A 22,618-nucleotide genomic window follows, 5' to 3' on the forward strand; every position below is an offset into this window, starting at 1 on the left:
TTTTCTTCCATAACCCAGGTGCTCATGTCCAATTGCAGGTTAGGCGGGAGTACCACTAGAGCAGGTGACCACCACTCCCAGGAGATCATTCATGACCCTACCTTGCACAGTGCAGTAGATACTTACGTGTCTTGCGTTGGAAGAAACCGAGAGGCATTGAATGGTGGCACAGTCCTGAGGGCATGTGCTGGAGAACACACCTGACAGGGGAATGCAGAGAGGTAGGTACACTCAATGCTGCAGAAATGGTAGCAGGATCCCCAGTGTTTTTCTAGCTCCACAGGCCAAGTAATAATATGATAGCGATCCTCCTTTGACTAGTGAAGAAGCTCTTGAGACAAGTCTTAATTTCACTCCCCAGCAAAGCTCCATCTGATTACAGAAATGTGGCATCTGACATGTGCAGTCAGGACTGATGCAATAGGGATGAAGAGCCCAGTAACTCTGCTTCTTAAATTTACTCACCTGGGCCCCAACCGTTTTGACTAGCTGACAGTCTCACTCCTTGTGTCTCTGTGCATCTCCATTAGGGGCACTGATGTTGATCCAGACACTGCTCCTATACAAATCACCAGCAGGAACCAGAAAGCAGTCCTTTACACAGCATGGAGTCCGGGACACTGGCATTTAAGTATCTTTAAAACAGATTTTCTGCCTGAAGATGTTCTCTTTAAAAACAAAGCAACCAAATTGTCTCACATGGATTTACGTTGGTGAAAAATGTATTTCGGCTATATGGACAAGCAGCCAGACTACAAACACTGCTGTGTTTCTGATATACTGTTCCTGCATTTCAGGCCAGATAATGCTAACAAGAATTTTTTAACATTATCTACCCAGAAATTGCATAATCTAGCATGTTCATTATCTACAGGAAGAAATCACTATCTTCTGATGGACAAAACCTCACAAGTTTTTGTACAAACAGTCATACAATCCGGATGTTACCCAAGATGGCTTTTTTGATGATGCCAACCAAAAAAAGAAAATAAAATATATTAAAAAATAATAATAAAACGTTCCCCCCCCCCAGTTACAACAAAAATTGAATGCTTCTCAGAATCAGACTACAGAAATAATGCAAATTCTACACTAATTAGCATACTACTGTAAATATTGTGTACACTCTAGCAAAAGTGCATTTGGTTCACCACTGGCTGCCTCTGCCAAGAACAGGGGATGCAGTGCTACACTGCAGTCCATGCTGTGTTACTCCCTGCAGCTTCCTTGAGCTCATAAGGCTCTGCTGAGCAGCATCGGCGCTGTGTGGAGTCCAGCTGATCCTGGTGTCACTCCCTGCCTGATTTGACAAAGGTAGGAGCAGAGTCCTGAGGCTACTTCTGCTGCTTTCAGCAATGTTTTAACATGAGTGTCAAGTAAACACTCCTATCTGCACTATCACCTCAGTGCTTGGTTGCCTATAAAGAACCAAACAGATAAAAGAAAAAAGATGGGGCCTTAGACCCTTGGAAAATTTGGAGCTCCCAGCTTTTGTTGGAGGATTTGTGATTACATGGCAGTAATTGATGTCTGTTTCTTAGTTAGGGACAAAAAGGATAAATTGGACACAATGGCTTACCCCTGCCAGGGGATCTTTCTGAGAGGTTTGGTTCCTGACATCCAGCTGTTCTGTCATTGTCAGAGCTTGGATCCGAATCAGAATGAACAGTGAATTCTTTGCCTCAGTGCTGTGAAAAATCAAGTGTTACTCATTCCTCAGTCAGATTCATTTCTGAATAAAAGGTTAATTTTAGGCTCTGAAGAGTCTAAAAGAAAAAGAAATGAGGATGAGTTACAGGCAAGATGTTAAAACTGTCCTCCCTTAGAAAAAAAATTGTAAATATCATGTGGATGAAAATAGATTAGACATTCCCAACCAAGGTAAAAAGTACTCTGGTTGCCAGGACTACACTAATGAATATTAAAAAAAGATTTGCCAGCCAGAGACAAGTTCACAGAGGACAGGTACACATTCCCAGTGATTTCTGCGTCCAGATCCTCAAGCAGCTTGAATTATCTGCAAAGCCCACCAGTTTTCCTCATGGTCCCAAATAGTGTCTTCTTCAATACTAGGCTTTAAATAACTCAGTACAGCTGCAAAAGCCAGCCAGTGGAAGTTCTCTCTCTCTTCCCCATGCACATACCATTCTTTACCACGTTATTCCTAGGCAAAGCTAATGGTGCAAAATAAAAGAAGATTTAGATAAACAGCTGCTTAGAATTAAGTCCTGCAGCCCCTCATTTCAAGCTTAGGGATTTCCCCTGTGGACCTTGTTCTTGGAATAATATAAGGAACATTTCCAGGCATGACACTGAGGAGAGCCAATGTAGTTCCCTATTCATTACCAATGCTCCATGGTAGAACTAAGACCCAAAATCAATAACATGGAAACAAAAAGAAGCACAAAATGCAATTCATCTCTTATTTAGATGGTGTGACACTTTCTCTCCTCGAGGTTTTGGCTTTTTGGTTTGAAGATCCCTGGTCATCAGTGTCAGAAATCTTCCGTGGCTGGTGTGAGTAAGGCATCAGTCACCCACCTTAATGATCAACTGAGAAGTCAGTGCACTGGGGAAACTCATGGAGGATATGAGGCTTCCTTTGCAAAGTTTACAACACTTAAATTCATCAACTTTTAAGCCCTTGCCCGGAGACTTTCCCAGTATGGAAATTTCCTGGAAAGAGACTGTGTTGAGTCAGAGGTTCCTGACATCTGGCTTTTCTCCAGCTGTCGAAAGTTGGATCCAAACTGAAACAAACACAAAACCCTTTCTGCCCAATGCTAAGAGTTCAATCCAGTCCCTCACTAATGCAAGGTAAAGGAGAGGAGAAATCCTCTTGATGAATTCTGCTCCATCATCACCAAAGCCTGAGTCAGCCTAAGACCTGAGAGACTGCTCTGGGGACAGCCTCTCCAGTTGCTGAGGAAGATGAAAGGATTGTTACACTGAGCTCAGGGATCTGATGAATTTAGAGCTATGATGAACAAGCTTCTCATTAAGTGCTTTGGCTGCTGTAGATAGATAAATACTCAAATTTTACCTACCAGCATAATCTGTTCTCTAGAACTTATAAAGACTTCCAATGATTTCATGGGAGGCAGGACTTTGTCTTACTTGAATGATGAGGCTATTTCAGGTACTGCAGTGCTTATCTTGTCTCTGGTCTCTTAAAAAGCAACACATGATTTCCTGTCAACATTGAGCAAAGCTGTAAGCAGTCCAGAAGAGTTTGCTGCGGTGCAGGATGAAGTAGCAGCTTTTAAGTGGGCCAGTCAAACACAGAGCTGACAGGAAGGCTACTGAAACAGGGTACATTCTCCTTCTACTTAAGGATACACTGAAAGTAAGCCAATCTTGCAAGTATGAATTTCAGTGATAATAAGCAACAATTATTTTTTAATCCAGGAGAATTAGTGATTTTTTTAAATGTTAAATTAGTTTATGATATTCTTTCTATAGCATTCATTGAGAAGTCATCCACATTTGTTAACTTCCAAAACATTAGAATTTATAGAACTCATAATTGATATATTTCATAAAGAAGTAGCAATTAAAATGCTTAAGAACAGCACCCAGCTAAACAGTCTCGCTTTTCTTCCCACTCAAACAGATGTTTTGCCTTTCCCAGTTTTATGGACTGACTGGCACACCAACATCATACTCAAAGACCTCAACTTCTTGACAACTTCTTGAAAGAGAAGTTGGGCATTACACAGCTCATGCTCTTAATCCTTCCTGCCCTTCTATAGAAATATGAAGCCTCGGCTCCATAGCAGAGTTTCCTACTGCTAGCAGGTCACAAGCTGGAATGTCCTATGTCCCAGTATTTCACTGTCACTTAGCTGTGGGCTTCTGGAGCCACATAAAGTTTTATTCCTTTCTGATCACTAGCAGCAGAAAGTCACAAACAGAACAAATCTGAAAAGATCAACAAAGAAGGAAAAGTCAAATCCAACAAAAATCTGACTTTCTATACAGACATCTATAAAAAGACTTCAACTATTCTCTAGGTCCAACTAGGGCGACTGTCCTTCCTAATAGTATGGCAAAAGTCAAAGTGGCAGCTACTAGAGATTTGGGGGATTCTCAGTTTCAGAGTAATAGAGATATGAAGAAATATCCCAAGAGAGTAAGTATCCAAGGAAATAACAACTGCTTGAATACATGGTTAGTTTTAGAACTCAAGAATCATTTCACTGACTGCCACAGCTTATCATTTTCTGAAAGTGCTGAAAGACTGCAGCAAAAATGAAAAGCCTGTTTTTGTTGGTTTTGGATTTAATTGTAGCATTGGGCCAGTTACTCTCAGCCTTGTTGCTAAACACACTCTTCTGGAAGCATAATGTTTTTGCCCATCTACCCCGAAGCACCTGGAAGTGTCACTTGTCCTTACATCTGATGAGCTCAAATTGCCACATGTTGAAATTTATAGCTTGGATCCCTCAGTATGATCACAGGATCACAGAATGGTTGAGGTTGGAAGGGACCTCTGGAGGTCACCTAGTTCAATGCTCTTGCTCAAGTACAGACAGCTGGACCAGGTTGTGCAGGATTGACTAGCTAAGGAATACCACATCTAGACTATACAGCTAATCTAAAGATTTGTTTAATATTACTCCTTTGTTCAAATACATTAATGCCTTCAGACAATCTCAGTAACAGTTTCCAAAGAAATACCCATGTCAGACATGGGCTGATACTACTAGTGATGAAGGTCCCGTTCATTTTGATGAGAGGTGAATCAAGCTCATCGGGATCAGCAGTAAATGTTGTTCCTAAGAAACTGTGCAGGGGTGAACTCCTAACATCAGACCACGAGCTATGCTTAGGGTAGATGCCTGAGGTAAGAGAATCAAAATCTGCAGTGCACTTGCATAGTACTGAGCCCATTATGGGCCTTCACAGCTGCTCTGCACTCACAGAACTAAGTATCCTAAAACATCTAGAGCCAGCTGTCAGCATGTTGCTATCAGACATCATACTGAGCATTTTAGGTGAGGCTGTGAGCAGCAAAAGGTGTAAGCTTAGCCCAGGGCTAGGCAGAGCTCACACTTTCCTCTTTGCCATCCTTTGACTCTCCCACGCCTCGCTGCGCCTCTCAACCCGCTTCCTCTCTGTCGTGTCTCTCTCTGCCCATGGTTCGCCTTGCCTCGTTCCTTTCCACATGCTGTGTGACACACGCAAGCTACCTGCTCCGAGGGGGGTCATGCTGCGGCACGCTGGCTGCCTCATCTGCTAGCCTCCTGCAATAGACTTACTAGTTATCGGTGAAACCTGGGCTTGAAAGCTGTTGCTTGCTGAAACTTGGAGGAGCAATACTCTGCTTTTCTATCTTCTTCTTGATTCCTATAGATTTAAAAAACAACACAACCCTCCAAATTAAAAAATCTTAATGTTTTTACAGGAGTACCAGTGATTATGGAAGGAATGTCTCTGAGTGACAAGAGAAAGAATATGCAGGTATCCACAGAAGATGTCTAGGCATTACCTCAGCTTGGCTTTAATGCAGCCTGACTGAGCTACTTAAGTACACACCTTTACCCAGGATAGCTGTTTCTCTGGAAGGAACCCAGGAGCTTTTCTTACTGGTTGTGCATAACCTACATTCATAAAACTGCTCCAGTATCTGACCTCTGGGTTTGAGCTGAATTTTTCTCTGCAGGTCAGGTCACATTCTCTGAGAAGGGAAAAAAAATCGCATCTTCTGTCTGAGTCTGGCCCTGACCACGTCAATAAAGCTCTCTCAAAAAAAAAACCCTGATGGCAACAGTGTCTATTGAACCAAAGCATGAGAAGATGATGCAAAAGATAAGATGTTTATGAAGAGGAAGGGATAAGACCTTGATCACAGTATGTGGAGCAGACTGGGACGAGCAAGTACTAGGCTGCGGTAGGCACACCACAGCACTGTGCAGACAGGGGAAGTGAGAAGGGCAGAGTGAGGTTAATTCACAACCCAGACAATTCACAGCCAAATACTGAATCAAAAGACTTAACATTTTGCTAAGAATGTGAGATAGTGGTGTTAGCAACCACTGAGAACTAGAAAACAGAATCAATACAGCTCTCTAAGCAAGTAAAAATCTGACAATGAATAACAGAAAGTTAATATTCCATGCAGAGTGAACTCCCCCCTTTGAACTGTAGGGTTAAGCTTACAATAGCTACCTTATCACAGTAAGTTTGGAGGAAGCATCTGGCTGATGAACTATGCTGAGAGTAACTCAATTCAATATCCAAATTGTCTGTGGAAAAAAGAAAAAAGCATACACAAAACATCATTCTGCCACTCCTGTCTTGTCTCCTGTCAATAAAGGAATGACATCTCCTGGAATGTGATAAATGAGATGGCTCCATTTGGTCCACTCAGCTTTGTTACTAACCTTTCATAACATCTATGTGTCATTTATAACATTATCCTGAGCCCACAAATACAAAAATTGCTAAACAAAAAGATCTAGAAAAGATATTTTGTAGCACAGTAACGAGGAGGGAGAATGGATAACATTCTAGAAGTGGTGGGACAGGAGGAGTCCCTCCAAACAGTTCTGAGTCATTCCTATTGCAGCAATGGCAGACACTGCTCTTGAGAGAACAAAATGTTTCCTACAACTTACTTAAAACAGCAGTTGCAGATCAAATATAAGAGACGAATCAAATACAGCAGTCACACCAATCTCAGTTGTTGCAAATATTCTGATGTGCTAATACAATGAATTATTACTTGCTCCAGGGTATGACTTTTCAATTTATTACATCCAGAAGATAATCCTGTACCTCTCAAGGGAAATAATGCTTCAGCAGAATGAAAAAGGAAGCCTAAAAACATGTACTGCCACTGCATCTGTACAGAGACAATAAAATATAAACATTATTAAAGAAAACCTCTCTCCTCCTCTCTCTTTTTTCCTCCTTTTTTTTTTGGCAAGACAAAACCAATAAATATACAAGTACTAAAAGAAGATAGTTAACTCTTTCTTCACTTTCACTTGCTTCTCTTCTCAGTATCAGCTGGGTACATCTAGAAGGAATTCTGTTCCAGCCTGATGGAGGAAAAGGAAGGAAGGATGTAGGAGCCATACCCACTGCCCCACCTTTTGCCCCCCAAAAGTACAAGGGGTCCAGTCAGCCCCAGAAACATACAGGCTCCTTACAGGGTCCCTTCAGGCGCTGTGGGAAGCTTACAGCCTCCCTGTGTTCACAGAAGCTTGGGCAACCTGTCAGGAATGGGACTGGACCTAAAGCGCTGTGTCTCAGCCCTGGGCTCTGACAATGCTATGTCCAGCTATGCAGGCTTCTTTCCTTTTAAATCTTCCCTTCTTTTCCCTTTTAAATCTGCTTTAAAGAAGACACAAAAAAGGTGACAAAACCATGGTTGGATTGTCTTCTAAAGTAAACTTAATTTCTAGCAGGAAGGAAGGAATAGGTTGAATTTCTCTGAGATCACTTATCAGAAAACATTACAGAGAAGTCTGAATATCTAAAATACACCAGGGAAAAATATATTGCAGAAATGATTTATTTCATGCCAACTTAACTCTTTGACATACAATTCAAAAATATATCCAGTACATCAATAATTTAATACACAGAAAAATTTATAACTCAGTGAATTCCAAAACAAGGTTTTATCCACACATACTTGCATCATAAGGCAAAAGCTAGTCTATCCATAAGCAGCACTCCTACAGCCTATCCTCGAAATACACTGGAGAATAAATGTCTTCTACTACTATAGCTATACTTAAAAATAATTTCCCTTGTCTTCCAGATACTTCCATAGAAACATAAGATATTTCTACAGAAAATAATTTCTACAGTGACAGCTATCAAACTATCATAATTCATAGAAATGTCAAATATAACAATATTATCCTGAAGAAATAACTGAATTTGCATATTATTATTGCCTGCCAATTACAACTAACACACACACACACACAAAATTAAACATGCTGAGGAATACATTCCAGTGCACTTTAATAGAAACAAAGAACAAACCTGATGGTGATTACCATATGACTGAAACAGAAGATACCAAATTTAATGCAACAATCAATGACAGCAATCAATATACTAGAAAGGGATCTAGTTCGAGGTGCTATTCTGCTAGGAATGCTGGGTTTCTATTAACATAAGTGGTGTAGGAGTGTCTCAGCTTCAGTCTAGACTACTTAATTAGAGGCACAGATTAGTATTTATCTAACACAATTAGTATTAATAGAACTGCCATGAAGCAGCACATATTCCTGCAGAGCCCGTTAGGGAAAAGGAATGTAAAATTTCAAAAGGTTTACAAGATTCACCAATAAGTTGTTCTGTAAAAATCAATCATTTTCTGAATTTAAAAAAAAAGTTAAAAGCTAGGAGAGAATATGTGCAATAATTCATGTTTCTGTTTAAGATTCAAACATTGCTCTGTTATGAATAGGCCAGATTTCCTTAAGCCTCATAAAAAGTCTTCCTTCATGAAGTGATCTCTGTTTGGTACCATAAATGCCCTTCAGATTGCAAGTAATTAACAACAATAGTGAAAACTGTAAAAAAGTAACGTATTTCTCATAAAACACTTACAGTATTCTAAGATAAATTTAATAAAATTATAATTACAGAAAATCAGAGTAACCATTGTTAATAGTTCATAACTAAAACTCATCATGCTTGTGATTTAAAATAACAATAATATTGAAAAGTTAGCAGCTTTCTACTACTCCCATTAATACTGTTAAAGACAATTTATTTTACAGGTGCCTGATTGCAAAACAAAGACATATTATATATACTGTGATTTTTCCAGTAGTGTAAGTTACAGTAGTATAGTTTGCTATCGTACCTAAGCGATAAAATATATCATAGTTTGCCCTATGTCCTTTACATAGTTTGCTAAATGTCTCCTTTATGTTCCCTCATAGAAAGACTTCCTCACTTCACATCGCTACGAGCTGCACCTTACTTCAAGCGCAGAGGACTCACTTCTTAATGTAGTTATCAGAATGTGTATATTTCTAAATGTTTGAAAACAGAAACACAGATCTAGCAGGAACAGGAAGTTTGACTAGAGCTTTTTGCTCTCCATACTTTTAAAGAAATCCAGCACTGACAGAGTGTTAAAGTAGTTACTGTCTTCATTTCCACTTTTCAAAGTTCTTGTCAATTTATGTAGATTCTTTTCACTGGTTTACGTATCGGACTCGAAAATATTCAAACATTTGTACTTAGCTTGGGTGTTTTTGTTTTTTGGTATGTTTGTTGTTCTGCTGGGTTTTTTTTGGGTGGTGGTGGTGGTGTCCATGGCTTGAGGAAAGTGTGCTAATGATAAAATCAAAGTATACCCTGGCTGCTCAGTAATTAAAAAAGCGAGACTGCAAAGAAAGATATAATTGAAATAAATATGACTGTATACTGACAAAATCAATAAGCTAACATTCGGTTTCCAAAAAGCACACTTTGCAAGGCAGTTTGATTTTAAATCATCTAATCCAGAGTATCATATATGCTGCAAGAAAATCATTAGCATATATTACAATCACTGCTTAAACAAACCAAAGTTGATTTTAATTTATTTTTATATAAATATTTTAGGCTACTATTAGGAGTAGAATTCAAAGAACTCTTGCTGAGTTTGGTTAGGGGTGGGGGTGGGGGGAGGAGGGGTGTTTAAATCCTCAGGCACTTATCTCCCAAGCAAAAGTTTTGCATTGTTTGTATTAGCAGTAACCAAATTAGTCTAAAACTAGCTCAGGTATGCAGCACGTGTCATGCAGGCACACAGTGTATTTCTACAACACTCTTTTATAATTGTATCCTGCATTTTTTGTTGAAAGTTTTCCAGATTTAGTCATCTGCTCTACAAATTACTTTTTGAAACATTTTAATCAGCCTACGAATTGCACTTACTTAGAGCAAGAGTAACTGCTGGTAGGTAATGAACACATAGATAAAATACTGCCTTCACTTGTCAACTCCTTATTTAAGCTCCCAATATCCAGGGGCTACGTGATGTGACAATGGGGATCTCCAAGAACAAACCAGGGAAGAACTCTTGAGATACTTTAGGAGCTCTGGGCTTTCAAAAAGCAGCCATTGGTTACTCCATTACTCCACTTCAACATCCAAAAAAAGGTCAGTGGATTCCCATCTCAATGAGCTCAGAATTTCTGTATTAGCAATTGAAACCCCACTGCCATTAATTTATAAAGTCAGCTCCTCAAATCACTATAACCCCATGAAAACTGCTCAGAGGACTTAAACCAGGGACTAGTTAGCTTTTGTATATTAAATCCTTACCGTGTTTCAATAGGAAATTCTGCTAGCAACTGTTCCACTGATTTCTGAGAGGGGAAAAATCAAGCCCTGAGAAGGCTTAAACCATTGCTCTGAAGTAAACTGCAGCTAGATAAGAATAATTCACACGTATTCAGATAAGCAAACATCCCTTCTGTGAGACTTTGCCACTAGCACTGAATTAGATCCCTTTGTAGTAACATTTCAGGAGTTAAATTAAGATCTTGCACCTTTATTTCATTCACATATTTTCACAAAAACTGTTGGGCAGTTAAATGAAATACAAGTTATAAAAATAGAAATATAAAGTCTTGGAACATTCATGTTGATGGATGTCCAAAACATACATCCCCTTTCAGATAAGGCTGGATACAAGATAGTGTTTCTAAACGTAGCTACTATAAATTAAATAGGTGCTATTATAAAGTTCCTAACGAACTGCCTGCATTAAAAAAGTGTCTCTTTCTCAACTTACAGTTCCTGATACAGCCATAAGATTTTGATCAAGCTTTTACAATACACAAAATGCACAAACTAAAAAAGTGCCCTCTTACAGGTAAAGTGGAAATTGCATGAGCTTGGACACATGCAGGCATAGCTGTCATTCAGTGTATTCACCTAAGAAGGAAACTGACAGTTATTTTATGCCTGCCCATTTATTTACATAATTATTTCTACACAAGTAGAGTATTTCTCCTCCTTCATAATAACAATACAGTGTTTTAAAACAGGCAGATTGATATATTACAAATACCACTACTGTTAGAACATATAATGTACTAAATCACAGGAGGTAGTTAGATTTCCATTAACAGTTACTTCAGAAAACAAAGACTACTTTTAAGAATTAGTAGAACATCTCATTCATGAAAATTTACTTTTCATAATAACTCAGTCCCAGATGCTTTAAGGGTTGCCTGTCTTTTTAAGCATGGTGAGAATTTATGATAGAAGCATGTTCTCTTTCAGTATTCAACATCATTTTGCAATAAGCACTTCAGAAAACTCCAAGTGGTAAAGATATAAGACAAATTCCAATAAAGCAACATTTTAAGTTAATCAAATTTCACAAGATGTCATGAGTATGACCATATCTTTTACCTTATATTTCAAACTTCATTCAACTAGCTACGATTCAAAAATCTATCTACACCAATGAAATTAATGAGAAGCATTTTTACACTGTTAGTAATTGGCATTTTTGAACGGCATTTAAATGAGTAAGCATTTATTCTTTTTGCAACAACTTACTGCAAAATACAGGCACCTTAAAAACAGATACGTAATGCAACCAGGGCATTTGGGGCACAAAAAGTGTTTACCATTATCTAGTCATGCTATGTATTTCCCTTCTTCTGCAGAAATACTCTAAAATTGTAAGTCGTGCCTGAATCGTATGCATATTATAAAGTTTCAGAATTTAACTCAATTTTCCTATTAGATTTCTTTTACACTTAAAAAAACCATCAGTATGCCAAGATTTTCAACAGTTACAACTGTAAAAATCTTACACAGACATATCTTTATGAATGTATTCTTGCTATTGCACATATGTTCATACAATGGTGAAACCCTCATCCATATTCAAATATTTACACATGCTAAAATCATTTATCTTCATACAGCATTGGAAAAGGAAAAAAACAGTTACCTTTCTTGATCAATACACATTGCTCCAAAATTTATGCCAGCGAGATTTATGAACAAAGCCTGCCATTACATTTTCTGCCTATCCAGGGTCTGATTCAAAGACCACTGAAACCAAAAGAAGCCTTAATTTAAATCAGCAGATTTTGGACTAGGCATAAAAGTTCAAATAGGAAAAAAAGTTAGAAAACGTTTATTATAATAACTGATGTAACTGCACTTTGGATGCTTCAAGATACTCTCATAGCATCTGCTCAAATACAAAAAAAAATCCTTCCAAAAACGTTTTTTTTAAAACTTAAATGTTACTGTTCAAGTTGAGCCCTAGATATATTATGCAGCTTATTCTCTATTAACTTAATAATTAGTTTTCTCCTTTTGGTCATTACACAAAAGCCCACATGGACATACAATAACATCTACAATAGAAGAAGCATATTCTTGTCATAAGTGGTAAAGTTCTAATACATGTGCATTTTCAAAATATAGTTGCTCCTTCATTATTATTTTAAAAACAAAAATGGTCTTCTCTATTTCTGTGATATATCGTAAATACAGTATTTTCCAAGCGATGATTAGGAAATACATGTCCACTGAATTTTCCTTAGCTTTGAGTTTAGACATCATCAAATATTACGCTTCGAGACATTGACAGGTATCTTCCACCAGGCTGGTACCTGCAGAACGAATTTTAAGTATGAAAAAGTATCACAGGAGAAAGAAGAATAAAGACCCGAGAATACATACAACCCTCACTGCACACTTTGTTTGTTTAGTCTCAATGATTGTTACAAGATCTGAAGTTCTACTGAATTACTCTTTCCATAAGAATTTTTTATGCGGTCATTAAATTAAATCTCATCTGATCAAAAAAACATATATGTGATATGAATAAAGGGAGTCTTAAAGAACTTTGCTTCCTGTTACAAAGGAAAGAAGTTGAATGCTTTTGTTAAATAGTACAAACTTTTTAAAAACCAGCATCAAAAGTTTCTTGTTTGGGTGATTAACAGAACATATTGTATTCCTAGGAAGCATATAAAGATTAATTAAAACAAATGGCTGCATACTTAGCAGGAAGAAAAGGAATCTTCACAAATTACTGGTCATATATATTTCAAAAGGATTTAGAAGGCACAAGTAAAATCTGATACAAGCACAATGTACTTCCCGTCTGCAGTACTTAGCAAAACCTAGACACAAAACCAGAACTTAGCCTCCCTAGAGCTGTTACAATGTCCTAGAACATTCATAACTATTGCAGGAGCTATCATTAAAAAAAAAAAAAAAAAAATCAATGTTATACAAACTATCTTTAAGTGATTTGAGATTTTAAATGGAATTACTCTTGATTTATTGACTCTATGAAATGAAGGTTACTAGAAGAAGGCTCAATTAAACTCTCTGGCTCCAGGTTTCCTTTTTAAAGCAAAAGATCAGAATGCTCTGCAAGGATCACGTAGCTGCCAGAAGACTTCAGATATGTACTTGAAAAGTATTTGTCTCAAAATAATTATAAGAATGCCTATGTACATTTTTGTAGGTTATTACCCCTTCCATGCACTGTTTAGAAAGTCAATGCTTAGAACTGCAAGGCTAGTTCCTCTTTAAACTCTTGTACTTGAACAAAACAAACAACCCCAAGCTTCTGAAATGTTGTGACACTAGATTATATAAGTTAGTTGCTGTTATAATCTAACATTGCTGAATCAATCCATAGAAACCGGTAGGGTAATTTAACAGCATTCTTTACGTGCTTTTGAACTAGCATTTATTTGCTGACGTTACAGATGTAACTCAACAGAAATCACTTCTGAATTTTTATTGGATTTGATACAGTAATTTAAGCTGAAAAATAACATCAAGTATAACTTCTTATAAGGAAGTTTAAAATGATTTATCGTTAAAAGGTTCTAAATCATAACAGCCTCAGTAAAAAAAGCATCCATTAAATGTGTTACTTCTTTCCTCAATATAAAGCAGAGCCTAGCAGCCAGTAAGATACTCTGTTTCACAACTAAGAACATTTAGAGTTGCAAACACATTCAGAGAATCACAGAATTCTCTATTATACACAGAGCTACACCATACAGTCCAAGAGTTTTTGTTCAGTAGGTTCAGATTTTCACTTACTTCACTAGTCTCAAGATCTGATCCCCAGCTGCATTCCTGCAACTACTGGCCCTATAATACTCTGTTTTCGTTTCCTGCAGTTCTTTATGATGTTTTTATACAGGGAAATCAAGTAAGCTTTCTGAAGTACTATAAGACTGAGGTCCAATATGAGGTACATATTGGACGTATGTAGGTCATTCTTCCAGTCTTTTACTTCTGTATTTATAAGCAATATTTTTCACATTACACCAACATACAAATTTATGTTCAACTCAAACATTTCTAAAAAAATAAAAATGAAAAAGCCTTCATCTTTGGACTGGTTTTAAAACATTTTTCATAACTTTGTGGAGAAGGCAGAAAAAGAAAAGAGCTAGTGAGAGTCAAATATTGTTTACAAAGCTATTATTACAAAATCATCCAATATAGCTTTTACAGATCAGGAGATATGAGCTAATATCTTTTAATTTTTAATTCTAAATAAAACAGAGATTCCTCACCTTCCAGAGTCTGATTCAAGAGGGTCATCACTAATTGAGTCTGCATTAAAATCCAAAGGTTCTGCATCCTGGAGAAGTTCTATTCTGTCTCTCTCAGTCCTACCATTTGATCGGGTGTACTTTGACAGTGCTGAATAGGTAAAAGAAAGGAAAGACACTTGTTTGGTCTATGTACACCTTAGAGTGTGTTGAAACATCAAACTTAAAAAAAAAAAACACAATAAAAAACAGTGTAATAATTTGCTAGTATCTCAGATAAAGCGTAAGAGTAATTACCTAGAGTAAATTCAGTATTAAACCAAATCTGGCTACATTCTCAAATTTGTAGGTTATTTGGATTTTATTTTTAATTTCCAGAGCTATGTGACTACAACTCTTCATTTTCTCCTCAACTAGGATGAGATCTAGTTTGCAAAAAATGAAAAGAAAATGAAAAAAGTTATAAACAAATATTACTTAGAAGTAAATAAATAAAGCATCCATTCTTCTTCCTACTTTCCACTTTTAACTGAACTAGCTGAGAGAGAGATATGTATAAAATTTACCTGGAGTTTTTTCTGTTCTTTTTCTGTGGATTTATCCATTTCAAAACAAACAAATTAGTGAAATCAAACAAATTAGTGAAATAACCAGTTGTTTTGCAATTCACTGCCACCTTCACTAGGCCAGTGCATACAGTTTGTTTTGGTATTAGAATGCTGCACAATCATATGGTTAATATTAAAATGTAATTTAAAATAATTTCAGTTTGTCTACCACTGAAAACTTGGGTTTCTAACTGTTGTTGGAAAAAAAATGGGGGGAAAAAAAATCTACCAGCTGTCTCTAAAGTATGTTCAAAGCTTCCCTACCTCCCACTTTTCCTTACCTTTTTAAAAAAAATAAATTGTTTGAAAGCTCTTGCCTTGAATCTTTTCCCTTTTATTTAGTAAACTTTTATCAGCTTTGCTTAATTCAACCTGTCATACTTAGTTGTTCAGTTACATTTCTCACCTGTTGTTAGCTTACAAGATCACATAAAATATATTTAAAAACATCACTACAAATAATGACATAAGGACAAGTCAACTTTTTGGAAGCTTAAAGCAGTCAATGAAAGTTTGTTTTCAAAGATTTTTCTCTCAACATTATTATTCTTCAACAAGAAATAATACTGCACATATAAGAATCTAAACCATCAATAGTTTAACATGTGTTATTAAATGAACATGCTTGCACTCATGTATGTTGTTGCCTTTACATTTGTTGGTCATTCATCTGGTTATTCCAGTCTGAACGAATTCATTTGTAACTAGAAAAGGTAAATGTAAAGATTTAAATCTTCCAACTTCAAGACATGTCCTAAATAAAGTATTTTTGTTACAAACTGCAATGCTGACTGCAATCAATGTATGTCTCATAAAAAAAACATGTAACTGAGACCAGCCAGAATCTGCAACCTCAACTGGTCAAAAGACAGGAAGAAACACAGAACTCTTTTCAGGTGTTTTTAACAGACAAGACAGCACAATGCCACGGAAGGAAATGTATCAGCACATCATCTAAAACAAAAGGAAACTATTTAGTCTTTCTTACACAGCCAGTAATTGTGCAGACAAGATATTAAAAACCTAAAAACAAACAAAAATGCATACACTCAGAACAACAACAGAAAAAAAAAACACACAAAACTTACGTCTATTGGTATTGGTCTCTGAGAAACTGGATTCTTTTTGTTCTGTGTGGACAACCCTGTTTCTGGTAGAATCCTCTCTATTTCCATACCGCTCTTTCCATTCCTAGAAAAAGACAAAATAGAAAAACATTAGCTGTGAGGAAAGAGTAACGCAACTACAGCATACCTAGCATCAAGAGATATTCCACAATTTAAAGCTAATTGGTCAATTACAACATACTATGAAAGTAATACTTCAAAAAAGTTAATGTTTGATATCTTTATACAGCAAAAACTCTTGTTTTAAACTCAAGGTAAGTCCCTTCACAAAACCAGTTTCAATAAATGTTCTTTAGAAGAGAATGTCTCAGAGGAAACAAGCTACATATTAAATCTACAAAGTTCTTCAAATGCTCTAAGTTACGGTGATAAGACAAACATTCCTGTTTTCTTATTTCTCCTTCCATCTAGTGGTAGATTTGTAAAATACACAGACAAAAAAAATTGAAAGGTTATTTTTACTAAGCTTATTCTTTTTCTTCCATTCCATCATCTAACATTTTAGCATTTAATCTTTTTAATATGGAGTAGTATGAAGTACTAGAAAAAAAAAATATCACCTGCTCTTTTTAGGAGATAACTTCATGTATCAATAGAAGTTTTTCCAATTGCTCCACTAACTTCGATGTATTTCAGATTCATATACGGATCCCTGGTATACTCAAAAGTTACTGTACTGATTTACACCATCAAATCTTATAGTTCAAAGCTGTAGATCAAACATTTAATCGTAATCCAGTAAAAAATAATACTCTCAAAAGCCCCAGAAGTTTCAAGAATGGATGTGCTACAGTATTTAATGCAAATTTAAAAAATAGGTAATATCTGAAATTGAGCTTGTAGTTGAAACTAAAATGGTTGCTTTATGTCAGATCATTTCAGTGTATACTAAATACGTCATGCATTTACTACTACATCACTTTGTATAAAGGGCAAGTCCTAAATTATGGGATGTAGGGTGCTGAGGGGATCATCAGAAGAAAGGTCTTTGCAATACTGGCTGTTATTAAAAATTGAAGGCAAGTTTCCCTGAGCCTGAAGAACCCAGAGGTTTTAGTCCCAGAATTATCTTGCCTTTCTGTAAATAATATTTTCCCCTTTAGTCATTTCATTTTTCACATGTATGCTCTGGATTTCTCTCTGATTGTGACTGTATGAAATTCCAAATGCTATAAATCAATTACTAAAGCTACAGTTAACTGAAGCTGCTTAACTGAAGCTGCCTGAATTATATTCTGGTAACAACAGACATGAGGAAGGCTGAGGTACTCAACAGCTTCTTCGCCTCAGCCTTCACTGCTAGTCAGACTTCCCATGTCTCTCTCAAGCCCCTGAACATCTAGGCAAGGGCTGGGAGAGCAAAGTCCCTCCTACTGCAAGCAAAAAGCAGCCTCAAGACCACTTGATGAAACTGAACAGGTACAAGTCTGTGGGGCCTGATGGCACGGATCCGGGGGTCCTGAGGAAAATGGCTGATGGAGTTGCCAAGCCTCTCTCCATCATACTTGAAAATTCGTGACAGTCAGGTGAAGTCCCTGGTGAATGGAAAAAGGGAAACATCACTCCCATTTTTAAAAAGGGTAGAAAGGAGGACCCAGGGAACTACTGGCTGGTAAGCCTCATCTCTGTGCCTGGGAAGATCCTCCTGGAAGCAATGTCAAGGCACATGCAGGACAAGGAGGTGATCCAAGACAGCTATCATGGCTTCACAAAGGGCAAATTATGCCTGATCAATCTGGTGGCTTTCTGTGATGGAGTAACTGCATCAGTCAACAAGGAAGACCGACCAACGTCAACTACCTGGACTTCTGTAAGGCCTTTGACATGGTCCCATACAACATCCTGATCTCTAAATTGGAGAGAGATGGATTTGAAGGGTGGACCATTCGGTGGATACGGAATTGGCTTGATGGCCACACCCAGAGAGTGGTGGTCAATGGCTCTATGTTCAGGTGAAGACCAGTGACAAGTAGTGTCCCTCAGGGGTCTGTCTTGGGACTGGGGCTGTTTAATGTCTTTATCAATGACACAGACAGTGGAATCAAGTGCACACTCAGCAAGTTTGCAGGTGACACCAAGCTGAGTGGTGCAGTTGATACGTCAGAAGGAAGGGAAGCCATCCAGAGGGAGCTGGACAAGCTTGAGAAGTGGGCCCATGTGAACCTAACAGGGTTCAACAAGTCCAAGTGCAAGGTGCTGCACCTGGGTCGGGGCAATCCCAGACATGAGCACAGGCTGGCAGAAGAACCCATTGAGAGCAGCCCTGCAGAGAAGGACTTGGGGGTTGGACAAGAAGCTTGACATGAGCCGGCAGTGTGTGCTTGCAGCCCAGAAGGCCAACAGGGCTGCACGAAAACAGGCACGGCCAGCAAGTTGAGGGAGGTGTTTGCCCCCTTCTACTCTGCCTTTGTGAGGCCCCACTTGCACCCAGGTCAGGGGCCCCCAGCAAAGAAAGATGTGGATCTGTTAGAGCAGGTCCAGAGGAAGACTACAAAAATGACCAGATGGCTGGAGTACCTCTTCTAGGAAGGAAGCCTGGGAGCTGGAGATGTTCAGCCTGAAGAAGAGAATGCTCAGGAAGACCTTATTCTAGCCTTTCAGTACTTAACAGGGGCTAATAAAAAAGATGGAGAAAAACTATTTACTCAGGCAGATAATGGTAGTACAAGAGGGAATGGTTTTAAACCAAAAGAAGGGAGATTTAGATTAGATGTTAGGAGGAAATTCTTTCCTCAGAGGGTGGTGAGGCACTGAACAGGTTGCCCAGAGACGCTGTGCATGCCCCATCCCTGGAGGTGTTCAAGGCCAGGTTGAATAGGGCCCTGGGCAACCATATCTTCTAGTGGGTGGCATCCCTCCCTGTAGCACAGGGATTGAACTAGATAATCTTTAAAGATCCCTTCCAACCCAAGCCATTATATGGTTTTACAATCTTTCAACTCAATAAGCACTGGAAAAGATTTGAATGAAATATTTTGTTTGTTACTCAGTGGCAACAGCACTTATTCTGTCTTAATATAATTCCCTTCTCTGAAAAAAAAATTAACCTGTGCCAATTATAACTAATGAGCAAACAAAACAGGTAAGTTTAGGAGAGCGCACAGTACCCATTTTAAGTGAATATTCCAACACTGCAACTCTACAGTTATTTCAAGCAGAGCAGTATCAACAGAAGGGACTGAGAGCAAGCCATTCAAGATTATTTTGAAAACTACAGACTGGGACCCTGCTTAAAAGGAGATACATTTGTTACACCAATAGGCATAGGTCTTTCTAATAGCACACTGAGTAACAAGAGTGTCCAAGTAGCATGACCACAATCAACCTCTCATCTTTTAAAATGATCATGTAAATTATCTTTTTCCCCCAGCCATGACTATTCTGCAAGATTAAACTGATTCCAACAGTTATTGGAGGATATGTATATTTTTTGTCAAATGGTTCAGGATGAATTAAATAGCAATGGCAAATCCTAGCATATATTGCACTATACTAAAATTATGATTAGAGAAAATATGCTCATACCCTTCTTCTGTTTTCACCTTCTTCCTGTCTTTGTCTTTTTCTTTTCTCTAAGAAAAAAAAAAAAAAAGTCCAGCTATGTACCAAAAAAATAGTTATTCAACAGACTTTTCTTAAACAAAGGGAATGAAAACCCAGCGTTAACTACCAGGGTTCTTATTGAACACATGACTCATACAATTAAATACAGCCAAAGACAAAGCTGCTTGTCTATCATTATGGAGTTTCCCATTAAAATCAATTCATCATGTTGATATCTTCTGTCAAGACGTAACATTTGGATACCAGTTGGCAAAGCAAGAATAAACTTGAAGAAATGACTGGAAGAAGTATAACATTAAGAATAACAGTAAGAAGAAACTTGAGTGTTATTAAATCAAAACCTTTTTGAAGTTCTGGGAAGCCTAAAGCATGACCGATATAGTTTGTGTCATTATCTGCTATACAGTTGGAAGTGTAACATTACAATGCCAAAGAAACAGTAATCTGTTGTTGGGGGGAGTAAGTGACACCCTTCCCGATTACCAAAAAAAAAAAAACCCTCTAAATTAATCTAGCTAGTTTTGTTTCTAATAAAGTATGAAAGGAGAAGTAAAAGTATTGCATAATATAACATTTTGTCCACAGATTTTAGTTTCTGAACCTTTACTCAGGACCACAACCAGCTTTAAACAAGAACTCTTTCGATAAAAAAATTAACAAAAAACAGAGCTCTCCAAAACAGCTGATAACTACAACTCTACAGAACATGCTTACTGTGATAAAACATAATAGTTAACAGAAATATTTCAGATTTCAGGCAAAAAAAAAGGGAACGATGGAATTTGGACAGGTCAGACACACACAGAGACTGAAATGAGTTTGTTTATTATGAAGACAATTTAAGCGGTAACTATCCTTTATGAGAGATTAAACAGGATCTCTGCACCTGCTCAGGTATTATTAGATCACTAATGACTTCAAAGGAACACCACCTAACTGAATTGTAAAATTATAGACACTGTACAAATAAAGCTGATATTTTACTTCAGATGTCAATGAAGTCCAACAGTGTTTACACAGCAACCTGTCTTGTGAATCTGTTGCGTTGTGTGCAGTAAGTAGATTGCCTCAGTACCATTCATAACACTGAAAAGCTATATACTTTTTTTTTTTCCCCCCCAACACTTCAGACATGGAAACATGCAATATACTTTCTACGAAGAACAGGATAGAGAATCTAACATACCTCTTCTGATTAGCTCCTTTCCTTCATCAATCAAATCGGAGGTCATTTCACTGTCCCCCATGAACTGCTGAAATCCCAAAAGATTCAAACAACGAGTTCCTAAACTGGTAAAAGCAAAAGAATAAGAAATTTCCTTTGTTAATTCACAGTAGAAATTTCCTTTGTTCAATCACAGTGAGTAGTCTGGATACTGCAAAACGTAAAACATTATTCAGAAGTTTCTGGACAATTCTAAGAAAAAAAACAACATTGAAGAAAAAAAGATTACCTCAGAGATTAGAAAGTTCAAAACAGTGACTGGTTCCTAAATGTAATTGAAAGTAATGTAATATTCCTATGCAAGTAGTGAGATAAAAATGCTTATGGTCTGAGAGTAATGCAAATGATTTAAGACAATTAAGTGAAACCTCCTCAGACATAACAGAATTTATGCTTATTATATCCAACTGACTCTCCTCTGCCAGAGGAAAATTACTATCAATGTTATCAATGTTATGCACATTATGATTTCTCTGTGGTTTTTTTGTTTGTTTGTTTTTGTTACTGTGTGTTGGTTTTTTTTCTTTTTAAACAGCAATAACAAGAAATCCACATTCACTGCAGTTGTTACTCAGAAGAAATGCCTGGCATTCTTTTCAGCTGAAGGCCATCATTTTGAATACCCATCAGGTGCCAGAGTAAGCTTGGTCTATCTTTTGTCTAGGGTTAAGCTAGTTCAGGAACTGTATCCAGAAACATTTTCAACTTCCCACCAGAGCATCCATGTTTTTTGTTTTTTTCCTCTCTCCAAACTAACATCAACATCATGTTCAAAAATCGCTTCATTATATACTTAGAGAAGATTTCTCCTGTACTATCTCAGCATTAAGACAGCTAGATTAAGTAAGGGAGACAGCCTTATTTGATAGATTTTAATTAAACATTCAGTTCCACATGTACGTGAATTTCTTACAGAGCATTAGAGTTCATGCAAAACAACTTATTCTACTTTCTTTTCTTCTATTACACCGTAACAGTGAAGACCCAGGATCATCATGGACAGGTCACACACAGCATTTTCCTGTCCTTTCTCATTTCTTTTGGGGATTCTTTCCCCCCAGCCTAACCTGAAGATCAGCATGGAGAAGCTAGGACTGTATTCTTGTTGCCTTATTATATGTGAATGTACATAGGCTACTGAAGGACATTAAAGGCAAACTACATTCCAGATGACGCTAAACACATACATAGCTTCTGACTGAAAAGCAATGCAAGACTGAAGAAGTGAAAATAAATGTAAACATAGGCAAGCTGGGTCAGACAAAAAGCTATCTCATCTCTTACAGTGGTCAGCAGCAGACATTTTGAAACCAATTTAAGGACCAAACAAGCATATAACTTTCTGTAATTACCCTTCCAGACTCCTGCAATTTGTGGCTTAGGCAAGCAAGATTTAATGATTTATAACACTATGCTTTCAAGCTAGTCCAGTAACTGAGCAGAGATTTGTTATTAGTCTGTTAGAAAGTTCATTAGATAAAGAGTTTCTAATGATGCTTCTTGGTTTATTGGAAAATCTTGCTGAAAATATAGCTTCCTCACCATAATTTTAATTTCAAATAGCAT

General features: G+C 37.4%; 1 protein-coding gene across 12 annotated transcripts in view; it reads right to left on the reverse strand.

Annotated features, from left to right (window-relative positions):
• The window catches only part of LMBRD2 (LMBR1 domain containing 2), a 50,597-nt gene that overhangs the window by 7,403 nt on the left and 20,576 nt on the right, over positions 1-22,618 (reverse strand). For 10 of the 12 annotated variants that reach the window (XM_080574253.1, XM_080574252.1, XM_080574260.1 and 7 more), the window contains 5 exons: positions 21,014-21,117; positions 19,789-19,835; positions 16,225-16,327; positions 14,550-14,679; positions 7,505-12,611 (listed from right to left, as the gene is read on the reverse strand). In XM_080574253.1, coding sequence (XP_080430379.1) covers positions 12,551-12,611; positions 14,550-14,679; positions 16,225-16,327; positions 19,789-19,835; positions 21,014-21,117 — 445 coding nt within the window. In that variant the 3' untranslated portion in view covers positions 7,505-12,550. Of the gene's footprint in view, positions 1-126; positions 201-465; positions 669-1,579; positions 1,767-7,504; positions 12,612-14,549; positions 14,680-16,224; positions 16,328-19,788; positions 19,836-21,013; positions 21,118-22,618 lie in introns of those variants that run through there. The other 2 variants (XR_013943710.1, XR_013943711.1) reach the window with 2 other exon arrangements.

Source organism: Anser brachyrhynchus (genome assembly GCF_964034855.1).
Source record: "Anser brachyrhynchus genome assembly, chromosome: Z".
Taxonomy (NCBI): Eukaryota; Metazoa; Chordata; class Aves; order Anseriformes; family Anatidae; genus Anser; species Anser brachyrhynchus.